Consider the following 18467-nt stretch of genomic DNA (forward strand, 5'->3'; position numbering starts at 1 on the left):
CGGACTCGTCTTCTAAAAATGTACTTTTACCCCCTGAAGATCACAAGACTGTTCCATCTCAGTCAACTAAGCACACTTAAATAAGAACTGTGGTAAAGTCCTCTGTTGACCACACACACCAGTGACTGGACTTTAGCTCTGCATGGTTGAACAAACAAGCTCCTAATGGCAAGGATCCACATGCACAGTATGTTGGCTGACGTATTCCTTCTCTCAAGACAGTGGAGGCTGCAAAGGAGGGCGCCACACAGATGGAGGGAGTGACTAGCGGGGGGGGGCGAGAAGGAAGCAGGACCGGTGTTTCTTTCAGATACACAAGGACAGCAGAGGAGACTTCACCAATGAAGAGAGAGGAAAACACTCTTGCTAAACGCCATGACAACCACACACACAAAATAGTAAGAGGGCCTCAGACGTGGTTCCTGGTACGAATCCGGATCCCGTCATTATAGTCACTGCCGTTGTGTCCTTGGACAAGTCACTCCACCCAACTTACTCCCGACGCCACCCACACTGGTGTATGAATGTGAAGAAATGTTTGGTGTATGAATGAATGTTTGATGTGTGATGAATGAATGAATGGTTGTATAAAAATGAACAAATGTTTTTGTTCATACATTTGAAGGAATGTTTGGTGTATGAATGTGATGTTTGGCCAACACACTACAGGTCTGAGCACACCTGTCCAGCTGGGAATGTGATGTTGTGGATGGTACACACACACACACACACACACACACACACACACACACACACACACACGCACACGCACACACACACTTTGCATAGTAGAGTTTTAACTTGCACTTACAGATGTAGCGACCAACTGTAGTTATTGACAGTGGTTTTATGAAGTGTTCCTGAGCCCATGTGGTGATATCCTTTACACACTCATGTCTGTAGCGTCTGAGGGATCAAAGGTCCGTAATATCATCGCTTACGTGCAGTGATTTCTCCAGATTCTCTGAACCTTTTGATGATTTTACGGACCGTAGATGGTAAAATCCCTAAATTCCTTGCAATAGCTCGTTGAGAAATGTTGTTCTAAAACTCCATCCATCCATTTTCTACCGCTTATTCCCTTTCGGGGTCGCGGGGGGCGCTGGCGCCTATCTCAGCTACAATCGGGCGGAAGGCAGGGTACACCCTAGACAAGTTGCCACCTCATCGCAGGGCCAACACAGATAGACAGACAACATTCACACTCACATTCACACACTAGGGCCAATTTAGTGTTGCCAATCAACCTATCCCCAGGTGCATGTCTTTGGAGGTGGGAGGAAGCCGGAGTACCCGGAGGGAACCCACGCATTCACGGGGAGAACATGCAAACTCCACACAGAAAGATCCCAAGCCTGGATTTGAACCCAGGACTGCAGGACCTTCGTATTGTGCTAAAACTGTTCGACAATTTGCTCACAAAGTGGTGACCCTCGCCCCATCCTTGTTTGTGAATTACTTAGCATTTCATGGAAGCTGTTTTTATACCCAATCATGGCACCCAAATGTTCCCAATTAGCCTGCACACCTGTGGGATGTTCCAAATAAGTGTTTGATGAGAATTTATCAGTATTTATTGCCACCTTTCCCAACTTCTTTGTCACGTGTTGCTGGCATCAAATTCTAATGTTAATGATTATTTGCAAAAAAAAAAAAAAAAAGTTTATCAGTTTGAACATCAAATATGTTGTCTTTGTAGCATATTCAACTGAATATGGGTTGAAAAGGATTTGCAAATCATTGTATTCCGTTTATATTTACATCTAACACAATTTCCCAACTCATATGGAAACGGGGTTTTGTAAATAAACACATTGAAATGTGACAATGTCGGTGCAGAAATAATGTCACCATCGAGAAATGGATGAAGGTTTAGCAGGGCGGCTAAAAGCATTCAAGCACAAAAAACATTTCATCGCCCCCCCAAAAAATAAAACAGGTTTGAAAAAAAGCGATATCACTTTAGCTGAGAGCCGTCCACATGGAGCACGTACACCTCGCTCCAGCAATCCTGACATCTGAACTCTCGGGAGGCTGTCCGTTGGGCGCTTTTTTTTGTTTTGTTTCTTCTTTGCAGGAGCGCTCACAAAGACTGGCACTTGCATCAAGAAGTGTTCCCTGCCTTCATCTTGCTTTGCTTTAATCTCCTTCTACTTCCCCTCAGGTGGCGTCTGTCCTGTCGCTATCAAAGCATGTCGCAATAAGAACTATTAGCTGGCCACAGCATTAGGTACACCCGCACCATCAAACCTTCTCACCAGAAGAAAGGTGAAAGTTATGCTAATGTCATGCATGGAAGTGGCTTTCATTGTGGGGGAGAAACACTTTGGGTAAAGGCCTTGAACTTTTTGGGAATTTTTCTTATCGTACTCAATCATTATGAAAGACATGACGTATGCATTTTTTTTTTTAATGCAATCTAAATATTGTACAAACATAAATAAAGGCCACTTACAGAATGGGTGTCAAACTCTGGCTCGTGGGCCAAATTTGGCCCGCCGTGTGATTTCATTTGGCCCTTGAGGTAATATCAAATTAAGATTAGAGCTGGCCCGCCGGGTATTATGCCAACCCTCCCAAAATTCACTGCCCCTCCCGTGAATCTCCCGGGGCAACAATTCTTCCGAATTTCTCCCGATTTCCACTCGGACAACAATATTGGGGGCGTGCCTTCAGGCACTGCCTTTAGCGTCCTCTACAATCTGTTGTCACCGCCACAATAAGACAGTCCGGTACCCCATACTCTCTGAGCACTCCCCACAGGACTTCCCGAGGGACACGGTCCAATGCCTTCTCCAAGTCCACAAAGCACATGTAGACTGGTTGGGCAAACTCCCATGCACCCTCAAGAACCCTGCCGAGAGTATAGAGCTGGTCCACAGTTCCACGACCAGGACGAAAACCACACTGTTCCTCCTGAATCCGAGGTTCGACTATCCGGCGTAGCCTCATCTCCACTACACCCGAATAAACCTTACCAGGAAGGCTGAGGAGTGTGATCCCACGATAGTTGGAACACACGCTCCGGTCCCCCTTCTTAAAGAGAGGGACCACCACCCCGGTCTGCCAATCCAGAGGTACCGCCCCCGATGTCCACGCAATGCTGCAGAGTCTTGTCTACAGGCCACAGCATTAGGTACACTCAGCATTAGTCTCTAGCCTTCAAATAGACCTCCTTTTTAGACCAGTTGATCTGCCGCTTCTTTTCTTTCTCCTATGTCCCCCCTCCCTTGTGGAGGGGGTCCGGTCCGATGACCATGGATGAAGTACTGTCTGTCCAGAGTCGAGACCCAGGATGGACCGCTCGTCAGGACCCAGGATGGACCGCTCGCCTGTATCGGTTGGGGACATCTCTACGCTGCTGATCCGCTTGAGATGGTTTCCTGTGGACGGGACTCTCACTGCTGTCTTGGAGCCACTATGGATTGAACTTTCACAGTATCATGTTAGACCCGCTCGACATCCATTGCTTTCGGTCCCCTAGAGGGGGGGGGTTACCCACATCTGAGGTCCTCTCCAAGGTTTCTCATAGTCAGCATTGTCACTGGCGTCCCACTGAATGTGAATTCTCCCTGCCCACTGGGTGTGAGTTTTCCTTGCCCTTTTGTGGGTTCTTCCGAGGATGTTGTAGTCGTAATGATTTGTGCAGTCCTTTGAGACATTTGTGATTTGGGGCTATATAAATAAACATTGATTGATCTTGTTAACCAAGACAGCTCCACAGCATCCAGAGCCTTAAGGAACTCCGGGCGGATCTCTTGCCGCCGAGGAGCTTTTTAACTACCTCAGCGACTTCAGCCCCAGAAATAGGAGAGTCCACCACAGATTCCCCAGGCACTGCTTCCTCATAGGAAGACGTGTTGGTGGGATTGAGGAGGTCTTTGAAGTATTCCTTCCACCTATCCACAACATCCGCAGTCGAAGTCAGCAGAACACCATCCGCACCATACACGGTGTTGATAGTGCACTGCTTCCCCTTCCTGAGGCGGCGGTTGGTGGTCCAGAATCGCTTCGAAGCCGTCCGGAAGTCGTTTTCCATGGCTTCCCCGAACTCTTTCAAAAAGCTCCAATAATACTTTATTTACATTTCCTGACTTGAGCATTGAGCAAGTATTAGTGATATTGTTATCATAAGCAGAGTAATCATTTCACATGTTTTGACACATTTTCACTGTTTTGTGTGCAGCTAGAGTCCATGGTGATTAAGATTTGTATCCCAAGAATTCGCAGCTGCACCACAATACATGGTTTATTTAGCTAAATACCTGCAAGCATTGATCCTGACACCAAACCTCAAGCATGTATTTATTTCCCAGCCATGACAGTGAAGACAATCAGAGCCACGCAAACGGACAATTTTAGCTTTCGATTGCAGATAAACTCCAACTGCGCGTATGGAAAAGTCAGCTTTTCACGTCTCTGACCTCCACACAAAGGACTGAGACAGCGCCAACAAAGACTGTGCAGAATAAAAGATGCTCCACCTGCAAGAGGAGGAAGACAAAAGCAGCTGTGCTAGAAATAAACAAGCTCAAAGTCTTGGGGGAAATTTTGACTCGAGTAATTATTATGCTGCTGATTATGAGACTGGACGAAGAGTAATTGGACGACGTCTGCTGATGGTGCTCAAATAAATAAAGTACTATCTAATCCAATCATGTTTTTAATACTGCCTTTGTTAGCTATGTACACGTCCTACTGTGTACTTACTACTACTGGGTAGAAGTAGGAAGTACACATGTATAACTGTGTACTTACTACTACTGGGTAGAGGTAGGAAGTACACATGTATAACTGTGTGCATACTACTACTGGGTGGGAGTAGTAAGTACACATGTATAACTGTGTACTTACTACTACTGCGTAGAAGTAGTAAGTACACATGTCTAACTGTGTACTTACTGCTACTGGGTAGAAGTAGTAAGTACACATGTCTAACTGTGTACTTACTGCTACTGGGTAAAACTAGTAAGTACACATGTCTAACTGTGTACTTACTGCTACTGGGTAGAAGTACTAAGTACACATGTCTACTGTGTACTTACTACTACTGGGTAGAAGTAGCAAGTACACATGTCTACTGTGTACTTACTACTACTGGGTAGAAGTATTAAGTACACATGTATAACTGTGTACTTACTACTACTGGGTAGAAGTAGTAAGTACAAATGTCTACTGTGTACTTACTACTACTGGGTAGAAGTAGTAAGTACACATGTCTAACTGTGTACTTACTACTACTGAGTAGAAGTAGTAAGTACACATGTGTAACTGTGTACTTACTACTACTGGGTAGAAGAATTAAGTACAGTACTTACTACTACTGGGTAGAAGTAGTAAGTACACGTGTGTTACTGTGTACTTCCTAATACCGGGTTGATAGTAGTAAGTACAGGGTTAAAGAATAAAATATAATAGATTGTGTTATTGTCATCAAATATGAGAGCACGACAACAATACAGGTGGCTACTCTATTAGATGCAATACAATTTTTAAAGCAAATACAATTAGATGGAAATAAAATACTAAGAAATACAATTATTTGGAAATACAATATTAAGAAATACCAGTACAAACAGCAGTGAACAAGAAGGTAAGCTATTGGGACAGATGGAACGGCTCTCGGATAAAAACACTTTTTAACTCTGATTGTCCTGATCTTGTGTGACGGAAATCTCCTCCCTGAAGGCAGCAGGTTGAACATGTGCTGACCAGGGTGAGAGCTGTCTTCCAGAATGTTCTGTCTTCTGCCGAGGCAGTGAAAGTGAGCAATGTCCTCAGGGAGGCCAGAGGGCATCGGATAATCTTCTCCGCTGTCCTGGTCACTCTTTGCAGGGCCATGCTGTCTGCAGCAGAGCAGGCAGGAAACCAGACATTTACGCAGTGACTCTATGGTGGCCCCATAAAAACCAATAGAAACCAGACATTTACGCAGTGACTTTATGGTGGCACCATAAAAAACAATAGAAACCAGACATTTACACAGTGACTCAATGGTGGCCCCATAAAAACCAATAGAAACCAGACATTTACATAGTGACTCTATGGTGGCCCCATAACAACCAATAGAACCCAGACATTTACGCAGTGACTCTATGGTGGCCCCATAAAAACCAATAGAAACCAGACATTTACCCAGTGACTCTATGGTGGCCCCATAAAAACCAATAGAAACGAGACATTTACGCAGTGACTTTATTTTGGCCCCATAAAAAACAATATAAACGAGACATTTACACAGTGACTCTATGGTGGCCCCATAAAAACCAATAGAAACCAGACATTTACACAGGTGACTCTATGGTGGCCCCATAAAAACCAATAGAAACCAGACATTTATACAGTGACTCTATGGTGGCCCCATAAAAACAATAGAAACCAGACATTTACGCAGTGACTCTATTGTGGCCCCATAAAAACCAATAGAAACCAGACATTCACGCAGTGACTCTATGGTGTCCCTATAAAAACCAATAGTAACCAGACATTTACGCAGTGACTTTATGGTGGAACCATAAAAAACAATAGAAACTAGACATTTACACCGTGACTCAATGGTGGCCCCATAAAAACCAATAGAAACCAGACATTTACACCAGTGACTCTATGGTGGCCCCATAAAAACCAATAGAAACCAGACATTTACATAGTGACTCTATGGTGGCCCCATAAAAACCAATAGAACCCAGACATTTACGCAGTGACTCTATGGTAGCCCCATAAAAACCAATAGAAACCAGACATTTACGCAGTGACTTTATTTTGGCCCCATAAAAAACAATATAAACGAGACATTTACACAGTGACTCTATGGTGGCCCCATAAAAACAATAGAAACCAGACATTTACGCAGTGACTCTATTGTGGCCCCATAAAAACCAATAGAAACCAGACATTTATGCAGTGACTCTATGGTGGCCCCATAAAAACAATAGAAACCAGACATTTACGCAGTGACTCTATTGTGGCCCCATAAAAACCAATAGAAACCAGACATTTACGCAGTGACTCTATGGTGGCCCCATAAAAACCAATAGTAACCAGACATTTACGCAGTGACTTTATGGTGGAACCATAAAAAACAATAGAAACTAGACATTTACACCGTGACTCAATGGTGGCCCCATAAAAACCAATAGAAACCAGACATTTACACCAGTGACTGTATGGTGGCCCCATAAAAACCAATAGAAACCAGACATTTACACAGTGACTCTATGGTGGCCCCATAAAAACCAATAGAAACCAGACATTTACACAGTGACTCTATGGTGGCCCCATAAAAACGAATAGAAACCAGACATTTACGCAGTGACTTTATTTTGGCCCCATAAAAAACAATATAAACGAGACATTTACACAGTGACTCTATGGTGGCCCCATAAAAACCAATATAAACCAGACATTTACACAGTGACTCTATGGTGGCCCCATAAAAACCAATAGAAACCAGACATTTATACAGTGACTCTAGGGTGGCCCCATAAAAAACAATATAAACCAGACATTTACGCAGTGACTCTATTGTGGCCCCATAAAAAACAATATAAACCAGACATTTACCCAGTGACTCTATGATGGCCCCATAAAAAACAATAGAAACCAGACATTTACGCAGTGATTCTATGGTAGCCCCATAAAAACCAATAGAAACCAAATATTTACGCAGTGACTCTATGGTGGCCCCATAAAAAAACAATAGAAACCAGACATTTACAGTGACTCTATGGTGGCCCCATAAAAACCAATAGAAACCAGACATTTACGGAGTGACTCAATGGTGGCCCCATAAAAACCAATAGAAACCAGACATTTACGCAGTGACTTTATATTGGGCCCATAAAAAACAATATAAACGAGACATTTACACAGTGACTCTATGGTGGCCCCATTAAAACCAATAGAAACCAGACATTTACACAGTGACTCTATGGTGGCCCCATAAAAAACAATAGAAACCAGACATTTACATAGTGGCTCTATGGTGGCCCCATAAAAACCAATAGAAACCAGACATTTATACAGTGACTCTATGGTGGCCCCATAAAAACAATTGAAACTAGACATTTACGCAGTGACTCTATTGTGGCCCCATAAAAACCAATAGAAACCAGACATTCACGCAGTGACTCTATGGTGGCCCCATAAAAACCAATAGTAACCAGACATTTACGCAGAGACTCTATGGTGGCCCCATAAAAACCCATAGAAACCAGACATTTACACAGTGACTCTATGGTGGCCCCATAAAAACCAATAGAAACCAGACATTTACGCAGTGACTCTATAGTGGCCCCATAAAAACCCATAGAAACCAGACATTTATACAGTGACTCTATGGTGACCCCATAAAAACAATAGAAACCAGACATTTATGCAGTGACTCTATTGTGGCCCCATAAATACCAATAGAAACCAGACATTTACACCAGTGACTCTATGGTGGCCCCATAAAAACCAATAGAAACCAGACATTTACGGAGTGACTCAATGGTGGCCCCATAAAAACCAATAGAAACCAGACATTTACGCAGTGACTTTATATTGGGCCCATAAAAAACAATATAAACGAGACATTTACACAGTGACTCTATGGTGGCCCCATTAAAACCAATAGAAACCAGACATTTACACAGTGACTCTATGGTGGCCCCATAAAAAACAATAGAAACCAGACATTTACATAGTGGCTCTATGGTGGCCCCATAAAAACCAATAGAAACCAGACATTTATACAGTGACTCTATGGTGGCCCCATAAAAACAATTGAAACTAGACATTTACGCAGTGACTCTATTGTGGCCCCATAAAAACCAATAGAAACCAGACATTCACGCAGTGACTCTATGGTGGCCCCATAAAAACCAATAGTAACCAGACATTTACGCAGAGACTCTATGGTGGCCCCATAAAAACCCATAGAAACCAGACATTTACACAGTGACTCTATGGTGGCCCCATAAAAACCAATAGAAACCAGACATTTACGCAGTGACTCTATAGTGGCCCCATAAAAACCCATAGAAACCAGACATTTATACAGTGACTCTATGGTGACCCCATAAAAACAATAGAAACCAGACATTTATGCAGTGACTCTATTGTGGCCCCATAAATACCAATAGAAACCAGACATTTACACCAGTGACTCTATGGTGGCCCCATAAAAACCAATAGAAACCAGACATTTACACAGTGACTCTATGGTGGCCCCATAAAAAACAATAGAAACCAGATATTTCCGCAGAGACTTTATTGTGGCCCCATAAAAAACAATAGAAACCAGGCATTTATGTGGTGACTCTATGGTGGCCCCATAAAAACCAATAGAAACCAGACATTTACATGCGAGGGGCAACTGAACCAAGAGAATTATGTCTTGCTTACAGTCAAGTTGTGTCATGGTCTGCATGAGTGCTGCCATCACTGGGAGGTTGTGGTTCATTGATCGGAAACATGAATTCCAACATGTGGTGACTGTGCACCAGTGCACAGAGCAAGGTCCATAAAGACATGCATGACAGAGTCTGGTGTGGATGAACTTGACTGGCCTGCACAGAGTCCTGACCTGAACCCCATAGAACACCTTTGGGATGAATTAGAACGGAGACTGAGAGCCAGGGCTTCTCCACCAACATCAGTGTGTGACCTCACCAATGCGCTTTTGGAAGAATGGTAAAAAAATGTCTATAAATACACTCCGCAACCTTGTGGACAGCCTTCCCAGAAGAGTTGAAGCTGTTTTAGCTGCAAAAGGTCATATTTAACCCTCTGGGTCAGGAGCGGGTGGCCAAATACTTTTGGCAATATCGAGTATTTGTGTTACTTTGAGGCTGCCGACACTCCACAACATGGTGTGGTCCAACCTTGGATAGCTCCCCCTTGTTGTTGACCTTCTTTTTTGTCCCTCTCTCCTTCCTGCCAGTGGGACGCCTGCTGATCGAGTTCAGCTCCCAGATGAGCATGGAGCGAGTGCAGAGAGAAAACCCCAACGTGACGGAGGGGGGCCACTACACCCCCCCGGACTGCCGGCCTCGATGGAAGGTGGGTTGGCACACGCTCTCTTCATTGGATATGTTGAAGTAAACCACATCAGGAGTACATGCATGGTGCAGTCGTATTTGCACAGTATGTACTTTGTATTGCTCGTGTTTACTTCTTCAGGTGTTTTACTTTGGTTGCTCTATAGCGGGGGTCGGTTTTAGCGCTCTGGAGCTTTTTCAAATATGTATGAAAAATGGAAAAAAATGAAGGAAAACATTTTTTTTGTTGTTTTGTTTTAATATGGTTTCTGCAGGAGGACAAACATGACACAAACCTCCCTAATCGTTAGAAATCCCATTCGAGTATTTGGCGACACCGTATTGTCCTACTAATGTTGGCGGTCCTTGAACACACCGTGGTTTGTTTACATTGTAAAGAAACAGTGGGATTTCTAACAATTAGGGAGGTTTGTGTCATGTTTGTCCTCCTGCAGAAATCATATTAAACAAAAAAAATATTTTTTTCCCCTTAATTTCGGTATCGATACCAATCCGATACCGATACCGGAAGTGTTGTTATCTGATGGGGGAGACTTCGGGGTATCGATACTTTTGAAAAACAAATTTGTACTTTTGCCTTTATTAATTGATAATAATAATAATACAACACAGGACAACGATTTGAGTCAAAAAATAAAATATTTATTACAAAAGTAATATCAATAGCAATAAAGTAATGCAAATAAGGTGCAAACAACTACTGAACCTGGCTTGTCGCCTCAAAACACGCAAACACTTAAGGTCAATAACAAAACCCTAGTTGAGGTGGCGACTTGTCCAGGGTGTACCCCGCCTTCCGCCCGATTGTAGCTGAGATAGGCGCCAGCGCCCCCCGCTACCCCAAAAGGGAATAAGCGGTAGAAAATGGATGGATGGATGGATAGTTATTGAACAAAGTTGTAAACATGAACACAAAACAAAAGAACTGAGGAATTCAAATAAAAAAGTAATAATATCAATTACAAGTAGTGCAAATAAGGTGAAAACAAATACTGAACTTGGCTAGTCGCCTCACAACACACAACTTAAATAAAAAAGAAAACACTAGTTATTAAACAGTTGTAAAAATGAACACAAAACAAAAGAACTGAAAAAATTCTTATCGTTATTTTAGTGCAATAAAATACTTTACAGTTTACAACCAAGACATTAAGTCGCACTGGGAACGCACGCGCGTGTGTGCGCGTGTCCGAGTGGACCTCGGAGCGAATTATACTGATGTGTGTCCGCGAACGCACCAAGCGTCATGTTAATTGTATTTATTTTGTTTTATTTTGGGTTGAAGAATAATTTTTAAAGTGTTTTTAAATGTCGTTGGCGACCCATCACTAGGGAGGAGGGTGGAGTGGTGAGGAGCGCTGCGCTCACATTTTTTTTTTAAATCGGAGTGATTCGCTTAATTTTGGGAAGGATCGATACCATCACGCCAGTATCGGTACTGCCGATACTTGGTGTCGATACGCCCAGCCCTAGTTTACATGTACAACTTTCTCCGACTTTCTAATGTTCTATGCCGCTTCTTTTTTTTTGTCTCATTTTGTCCACCAAACTTTTAACGTTGTGCGTGAATGCTCAAAGGTGAGTTTTGTTGACGTTATTGACTTGTGTGGAGTGCTAATCAGACATATTTGGTCGCTGCAAGCTAATCGATGCTAACATGCTATTTAGGCTAGCTGTATGTACATATTGCATCATTATGTCTCATTTGTAGCTATATTTGAGCTCATTTAGTTCCCTTTAAGTCCTCTTAATTCAATTTGTATCTCTTGACACACTATCTGTATGTAATATGGCTTTTAAAATAGTTTTGCGGCTCCAGGCAGATTTGTTTTTGTATTTTTGGTCCAATATGGCTCTTTCAACATTTTGTGTTTCCGACCCCTGCACTATAGAAAAATGTGCTCTGTGCTCTTTTATTTCCTCCTTTGTGTTGTCTGATGTTCCCCCTTTTTTTCTTGTGTTTTACTTTTTGCTTTAAACCAGATATCGACTGATTATCGGTGCCGATATTTGGCATTTTGACGTAAGTCGGTCTCAGCCTCTTTCTATTACTATCAGCCACTTTTTTTTTTTTTTACAACTAAAAGAGAAGTACATCAGCAGACACAATATATACACATATATCAGTAGCGGGCCGTGCCTTTCCCATCTAAGCCTTCAGTGATGTCTCACTTCAATGATGAGCTCTCAAAATAGCATCATTGATGTCACCACATGACCATTGCTGGAGAAATACTCTACAGGAAAATACTAACACACTACCCAGTATTGAATCACATCAACAGTGTACAAAATGGGTTATTTTCTGGCACATTTAAAAATCAATTAACCCGCATCACTAATTAAAACATATCTTATGTGGTACTGTCAAAATGAAGTTAGCAAAAAAACATTAAATATTTGAACTCACAATTAGTAGCACCCGTTAGACGCCACATAAACCAGTGGTACCGCTCGTAGTCGGCTTATTCTAGTGGACCCCTGAGCTAGCTTCCAGGGTTGGCTGACATGGTCTCACAAGATGTAGTTTCTTTTTAAATATCCTTCTTGAAAATGGCCTTGCAAATATATACAGTATCTGCCACCTAATCAATTTTTGTTTTCCTTCTCTGCTATCCTGGTCTGGCTACGGAGCAACACTTCCTGCTTCCTGCTAAATTGAAACTTGTGATTGGATACTCACTTTGGAATGACAAGTGAGTATCCAATCACAGTCTCGTTAACATCAGGCTGCCTATATAGGGTACTGTAAACAACTTGTGATCTGATTGGCTAACACAACTATGTATATATATATATACATACACATATATATATATATATATATATATATATATATGTACATACAGTATACATCCATATATATATATACATATATATACATACAATGTGTATATATATACTTTGTATATGTATATATATACTTTGTATATGTATGTGTATATATATAAATGAATGTGTATAAATATATATATATATATATATATATATATAATATGTATATATATATATATATGTATGTATATATATATATATATATATATGTATATATATGAGGCGGATCACCTTGACTTGGTCATTTGAAAAGTATGTGTGTCCGTGCTTCAAGGTGGCCATCATCATTCCGTTCCGTCATCGTGAAAACCACCTGAAGTACTGGCTCCACTACCTTCACCCTATCCTCAGGCGGCAGAAGATCGACTATGCCATCTACATCATCAACCAGGTAATAATAATACTATGTTTCATTTATAAGCTAGACATTTCGTATGTCCTATGTTGATATTTCTTTTCAAATGTTATCTCATTGTTTACATATTAGTAATATTAACATTTATATATATACTGTATATATATATATATATATATATATATATATATTTATATATATATATATATATATATATATAATATATATATATATATATATATATATATATATATATATATATATATTGCAGCCACTGTTTCTACTGCCGTTTGTTTGTGGTGTGGGCGCCCGTGGCTGCTGGCTCCGGTGCTCGGTGTGGCTTGTGTTGTGACTTGTGGCAGCGCGTGCACGTGGTGGTTGTCGGGGCTGGCGAACTTGCTGGTTTCTTTCTCATTTATTGTTGTGTGGGTCGGGTGTTGGCCCGGGCCTGTGGGGTGGGTTGAGGTGATCGGCTGGTTCTTGGTGGACAGTGGTGGCCCCACTGGCCTGTGTTTGGATCTGGTTTATAAATGTGCGTGTGTGCATGTGTCTGGATGGATGTCAGTATGTATACGTGTAAGTGTATGTATGCATGCATGTGTTTGTATATGTGTATGTAAATATAAATTCTTCCATCAATTTTCTACCGCTTATTTCCTACGGGGTCGCGGGGGGCGCTGGAGCTTATCTCATCTACATTCGGGCGGAAGGCGGGGTACACCTCACACATTACCATGAATTGATTAACGTGGACCCCGACTTAAACAGGTTGAAAAACTTATTGGGGTGTTACCATTTGGTGGTCAGTTGTACAGAATATGTACTGTACTGTGCAATCTACCAATAAAAGTTTCACTCAATCAATCAAAAATAACCCTGGACAAGTCGCCACCTCATCACAGGGCCAACACAGATAGACAGACAACATTCACACTCACATTCACACACTAGGGACCATTTAGTGTTGCCAATCAACCTAACCCCAGGTGCATGTCTTTGGAGGTGGGAGGAGGCCGGAGTACCCGGAAGGAACACACGCAGTCACTGGGAGAACATGCAAACTCCACACAGAAAGATCCCGAGCCTGGGATTGGGGGAACTCTCGGCGCCTGCTTGTCCAGCAGGGGTGTTTGCCTCAGGGTGCTGCAGCTGAGCTGCGTGTCAGGGGCCCCCCTGGGTCCCACCGTCCACCCATTCCGGATTCCCATTCTGCTGGGTCTAGTCCCCCAAAGTATTCCACAATGCTGCGTGTCGGCCAGCTGTTGGGGTAGTGACCTTGTGTGTCAGCGTGTCTGTGATCTTTTTAAAAAAATTAAAAAGGTACACACACGCAGACACACCCATGTACAAACACACACACACACTCACATGTACAAACACACACGCACACACATTGTCCGGGAGCATCTTTCTTGTCTGGACAGGAAAGGTGTTGAGGCTCTGTGCTGTCCTGGCATGTTTGATTGTTACCTCCACAATTTATCATTTATTATTCTTTATTCTGCACTTGTCAACCATGGATCTGAACCATCTGAACTGGTCGACAAAGACTGAACTTACTTAGATTTTTGTGTGATAATTGTTTTTGTCTGACTACTTTTAGGATGCACTGCATGCACTCATCACAGACTGACAATGAAAGCCTTGTTTCAATGACAACACCAACTAATCATTCAGCGGTGACTCTGTGGCTCTTTTTTATTTTTGCTTCATTGGTCAAACATCAGCATCCAGGGAGGAATTCCATGTATATGTTTGTTTGTATGTTTGCTGTTGGGTTGGTTTGTTGCTTTGTTGGCTCACACTTCTGCATTTCACCTTGGAATTGTAGCTTGTCCAAAACTAAATTAAAATGGCAAAACATGCAACTATTAATCCTCGCCTTGGACGTAATTTAATTATAATTAAGGACAAAAATTAACATTGTTAACATGTGCTACAGAAAAAATATATACGTGATATTTCATATATGATAAGTGATATTTCAAGTTGGTGGAATAGGGGTTAGTGCATGTGCTTCGATGGTCTTTGACGATGGTCCTGAGTTCAATCCCGGGCTCGGGCTCTTTCTGTAATCTGAGTTTGCACGTTCTCCTCGTGACTGCATGGGTTCCCTACGGGTTTCTGCCACCTCCAAAGACATGCACCTGGGGATAGGCCCCTCCCACCTCCAAAGACATGCACTTAGGGATAGGCCCCTCCCACCTCCGAAGACATGCACCTGGGGATAGGCCCCTCCCACCTCCAAAGACATGCACTTAGGGATAGGCCCCTCCCACCTCCAAAGACATGCACCTGGAGATAGGCCCCTCCCACCTCCAAAGACATGCACTTAGGGATAGGCCCCTCCCACCTCCAAAGACATGCACCTGGGCATAGGCCCGTCCCACCTCCAAAGACATGCACCTGGTGATAAACCCCTCCCACCTCCAAAGACATGCACCTGGGGATAGGCCCCTCCCACCTCCAAAGACATGCACCTGGAGGTAGGCCCCTCCCACCTCCAAAGACATGCACCTGGGGATAGGCCCCTCCCACCTCCAAAGACATGCACCTGGGGATAGGCCCATCCCACCTCCAAAGACATGCACCTGGGGATAGGCCCCTCCCACCTCCAAAGACATGCACCTGGGGATAGGCCCATCCCACCTCCAAAGACATGCACCTGGGGATAGGCCCCTCCCACCTCCAAATACATCCACCTGGGGATAGGCCCCTCCCACCTCCAAAGACATGCACCTGGGGATTGGCCCCTCCCACCTCCAAAGACATGCACCTGGGGATAGGCCCCTCCCACCTCCAAAGACATGCACCTGGGGATAGGCCCCTCCCACCTCCAAAGTAATGCACTTAGGGATAGGCCCCTCCCACCTCCAAAGACATGCACCTGGGGATAGGCCTGTCCCACCTCCAAAGACATGCACCTGGGGATAAGCCCCTCCCACCTCCAAAGACATGCACCTGGGGATAGGCCCCTCCCACCTCCAAAGACATGCACCTGGAGGTAGGCCCTCCCACCTCCAAATACATGCACCTGGGGATAGGCCCCTCCCACCTCCAAATACATGCACCTGGGGATAGGGTGATTGGCAACACTAAACTGTCCCTAGTGTGTGAATGTTGTCTGTGTTGGCCCTGCGATTAGGTGGCGACTTGTCCAGGGTGTACGCCGCCTTCTGCCCAAATGCAGCTGGGCTAGGCTCCAGCACCCCGCATGACAAGCGATAGAAAGGAATGGATGGATGGATAATTCAGGTATTTGTTAAGTGCTATTCTAAGTATGAGCTAAGTGGTGTTTCAAGTATGACAAACAGTATAATTCCAGTATGAAATAAGTGATATTCCAATGATGTGCTAAGAGACATTTCCAGCACAGTGGAACCTCGATTTACAAACTTAATTGGCCGTTGAACATGGTTTTTAAATGGAAAAGTTTGTATAGTGAAGCAGAGTTCCCCGTGAGACACAATGTAAATATGAAGAATGGGTTCCAGCCTCGGCGTAAAGTTGGCGACTTGTCCAGGGTGTACACCGCCTTCCGCCCGAATGCAGCTGAGATAGGTGCCAGCAACCCCAAAAGGGACAAGCGGTAGAAAATGGATGGTTGAATGAATGGATGGGTTCCGGCCTTGACAAAAGTCATAATTTTACTGACTTTGAACACAACATTTTCTTTCAATTCCACCACTTTTTTCTATTCCCATTCTTTTTTTATTCCTCATCCGGTTTTTCTAGCTCCCATTTTTCTATTCATCAACCTCTTTCTATTCCTCTTTTTTCTACTCCTCTTCTCATTTCTATTCACCCCCCTCTTTTTATTCATCTTCTTTTCATCGCTCCTCTTTTTTTCTATTCCTCCTCCTCCTCCTCCTCCCATCGGCAAGTGTGTTGTTGCCAAAAAGGAAAGAGTGCAGGGAAATGCATCTTCTAGAAGACCCCCATTAGGTGTTAATTAACACACAAGCAAGGCAATGGTGCAGCGGGAACAAAGTACATATAGGAACAAAGCAAAAAGGCCCCAGCTCTGTCCTGTGGATAAGAAGAAGCCTGCTGCTTTGTAATGGCCTGCAGGAGACTCCTAATACAAAACACAGGGCAGGTAATCAAGCCAGAAGTAAAATGTCTGGGAAAGAAAGACAGATAGGAAGAAAAATGACAAATAAAAGTATGGTCAGGACATAACACCCAATACATGCATCCATCCATTTTCTACCACTTGTCTCTTACAGTAGGGGCTGGAGCCTGGGCAATTTAATGTTGCCCATCAACCTATCCCCAGGTGCATGTCTTTGGAGGTGGGAGGGGCCTATACCCAGGTGCATGTCTTTGGAGGTGGGAGGGGCCTATCCCCAGGTGCATGTCTTTGGAGGTGGGAGGGGCCTCTCCCCAGGTGCATGTCTTTGGAGGTGGGAGGGGCCTATCCCCAGGTGCATGATTTTGGAGGTGGGAGGGGCTTACCCCCAGGTGCATGTCTTTGGAGGCGGGAGGGGCCTATCCCCAGGTGCATGTCTTTGGAGGTGGGAGGGGCCTATCCCCAGGTGCATGTCTTTGGAGGTGGGAGGGGCCTATCCCCAGGTGCATGTCTTTGGAGGTGGGAGGGGCCTCTCCCCAGGTGCATGTCTTTGGAGGTGGGAGGGGCCTATCCCCAGGTGCATGATTTTGGAGGTGGGAGGGGCTTATCCCCAGGTGCATGTCTTTGGAGGCGGGAGGGGCCTATCCCCAGGTGCATGTCTTTGGAGGTGGGAGGGGCCTTTCCCCAGGTGCATGTCTTTGGAGGTGGGAGGGGCCTTTCCCCAGGTGCATGTCTTTGGAGGTGGGAGGGGCCTATCCCCAGGTGCATGTCTTTGGAGGTGGGAGGAGCCTATCCCCAGGTGCATGTCTTTAGAGGTGGGAGGGGCCTATCCCCAAATGCATGATTTTGGAGGTGGGCGGGGCCTATCTCCAGGTGCATGTCTTTGGAGGTGGGAAGGGCCTATCCCCAGGTGCATGTCTTTGGAGGTGGGAGAGGCCTATCCCCAGGTGCATGTCTTTGGAGGTGGGAGGGGCCTATCCCCAGGTGAATGTCTTTGGAGGTGGGAGGGGCCTATCCCCAGGTGCATGTCTTTGGAGGTGGGAGAGGTCTATCCCCAGGTACATGTCTTTGGAGGTGGGAGAGGCCTATCCCCAGGTGCATGTCTTTGGAGGTGGCACAAACCCGTAGGGAACCCATGCAGTCAAGAAAACATGCAAACTCA

General features: G+C 44.1%; 1 protein-coding gene across 2 annotated transcripts in view; it reads left to right on the forward strand.

Moving 5' to 3' along the window:
• The window catches only part of b4galt2 (UDP-Gal:betaGlcNAc beta 1,4- galactosyltransferase, polypeptide 2), a 157739-nt gene that overhangs the window by 77756 nt on the left and 61516 nt on the right, over nt 1-18467 (forward strand). For both annotated transcript variants that reach the window (XM_061921020.1, XM_061921019.1), the window contains exons 3-4: nt 9926-10044; nt 13153-13269. In XM_061921020.1, the coding sequence (XP_061777004.1) occupies nt 9926-10044; nt 13153-13269 (236 nt within the window). The remainder of the gene's footprint in view (nt 1-9925; nt 10045-13152; nt 13270-18467) is intronic.

This window comes from Nerophis ophidion, linkage group LG14 (genome assembly GCF_033978795.1).
Source record: "Nerophis ophidion isolate RoL-2023_Sa linkage group LG14, RoL_Noph_v1.0, whole genome shotgun sequence".
NCBI lineage: Eukaryota > Metazoa > Chordata > Actinopteri > Syngnathiformes > Syngnathidae > Nerophis > Nerophis ophidion.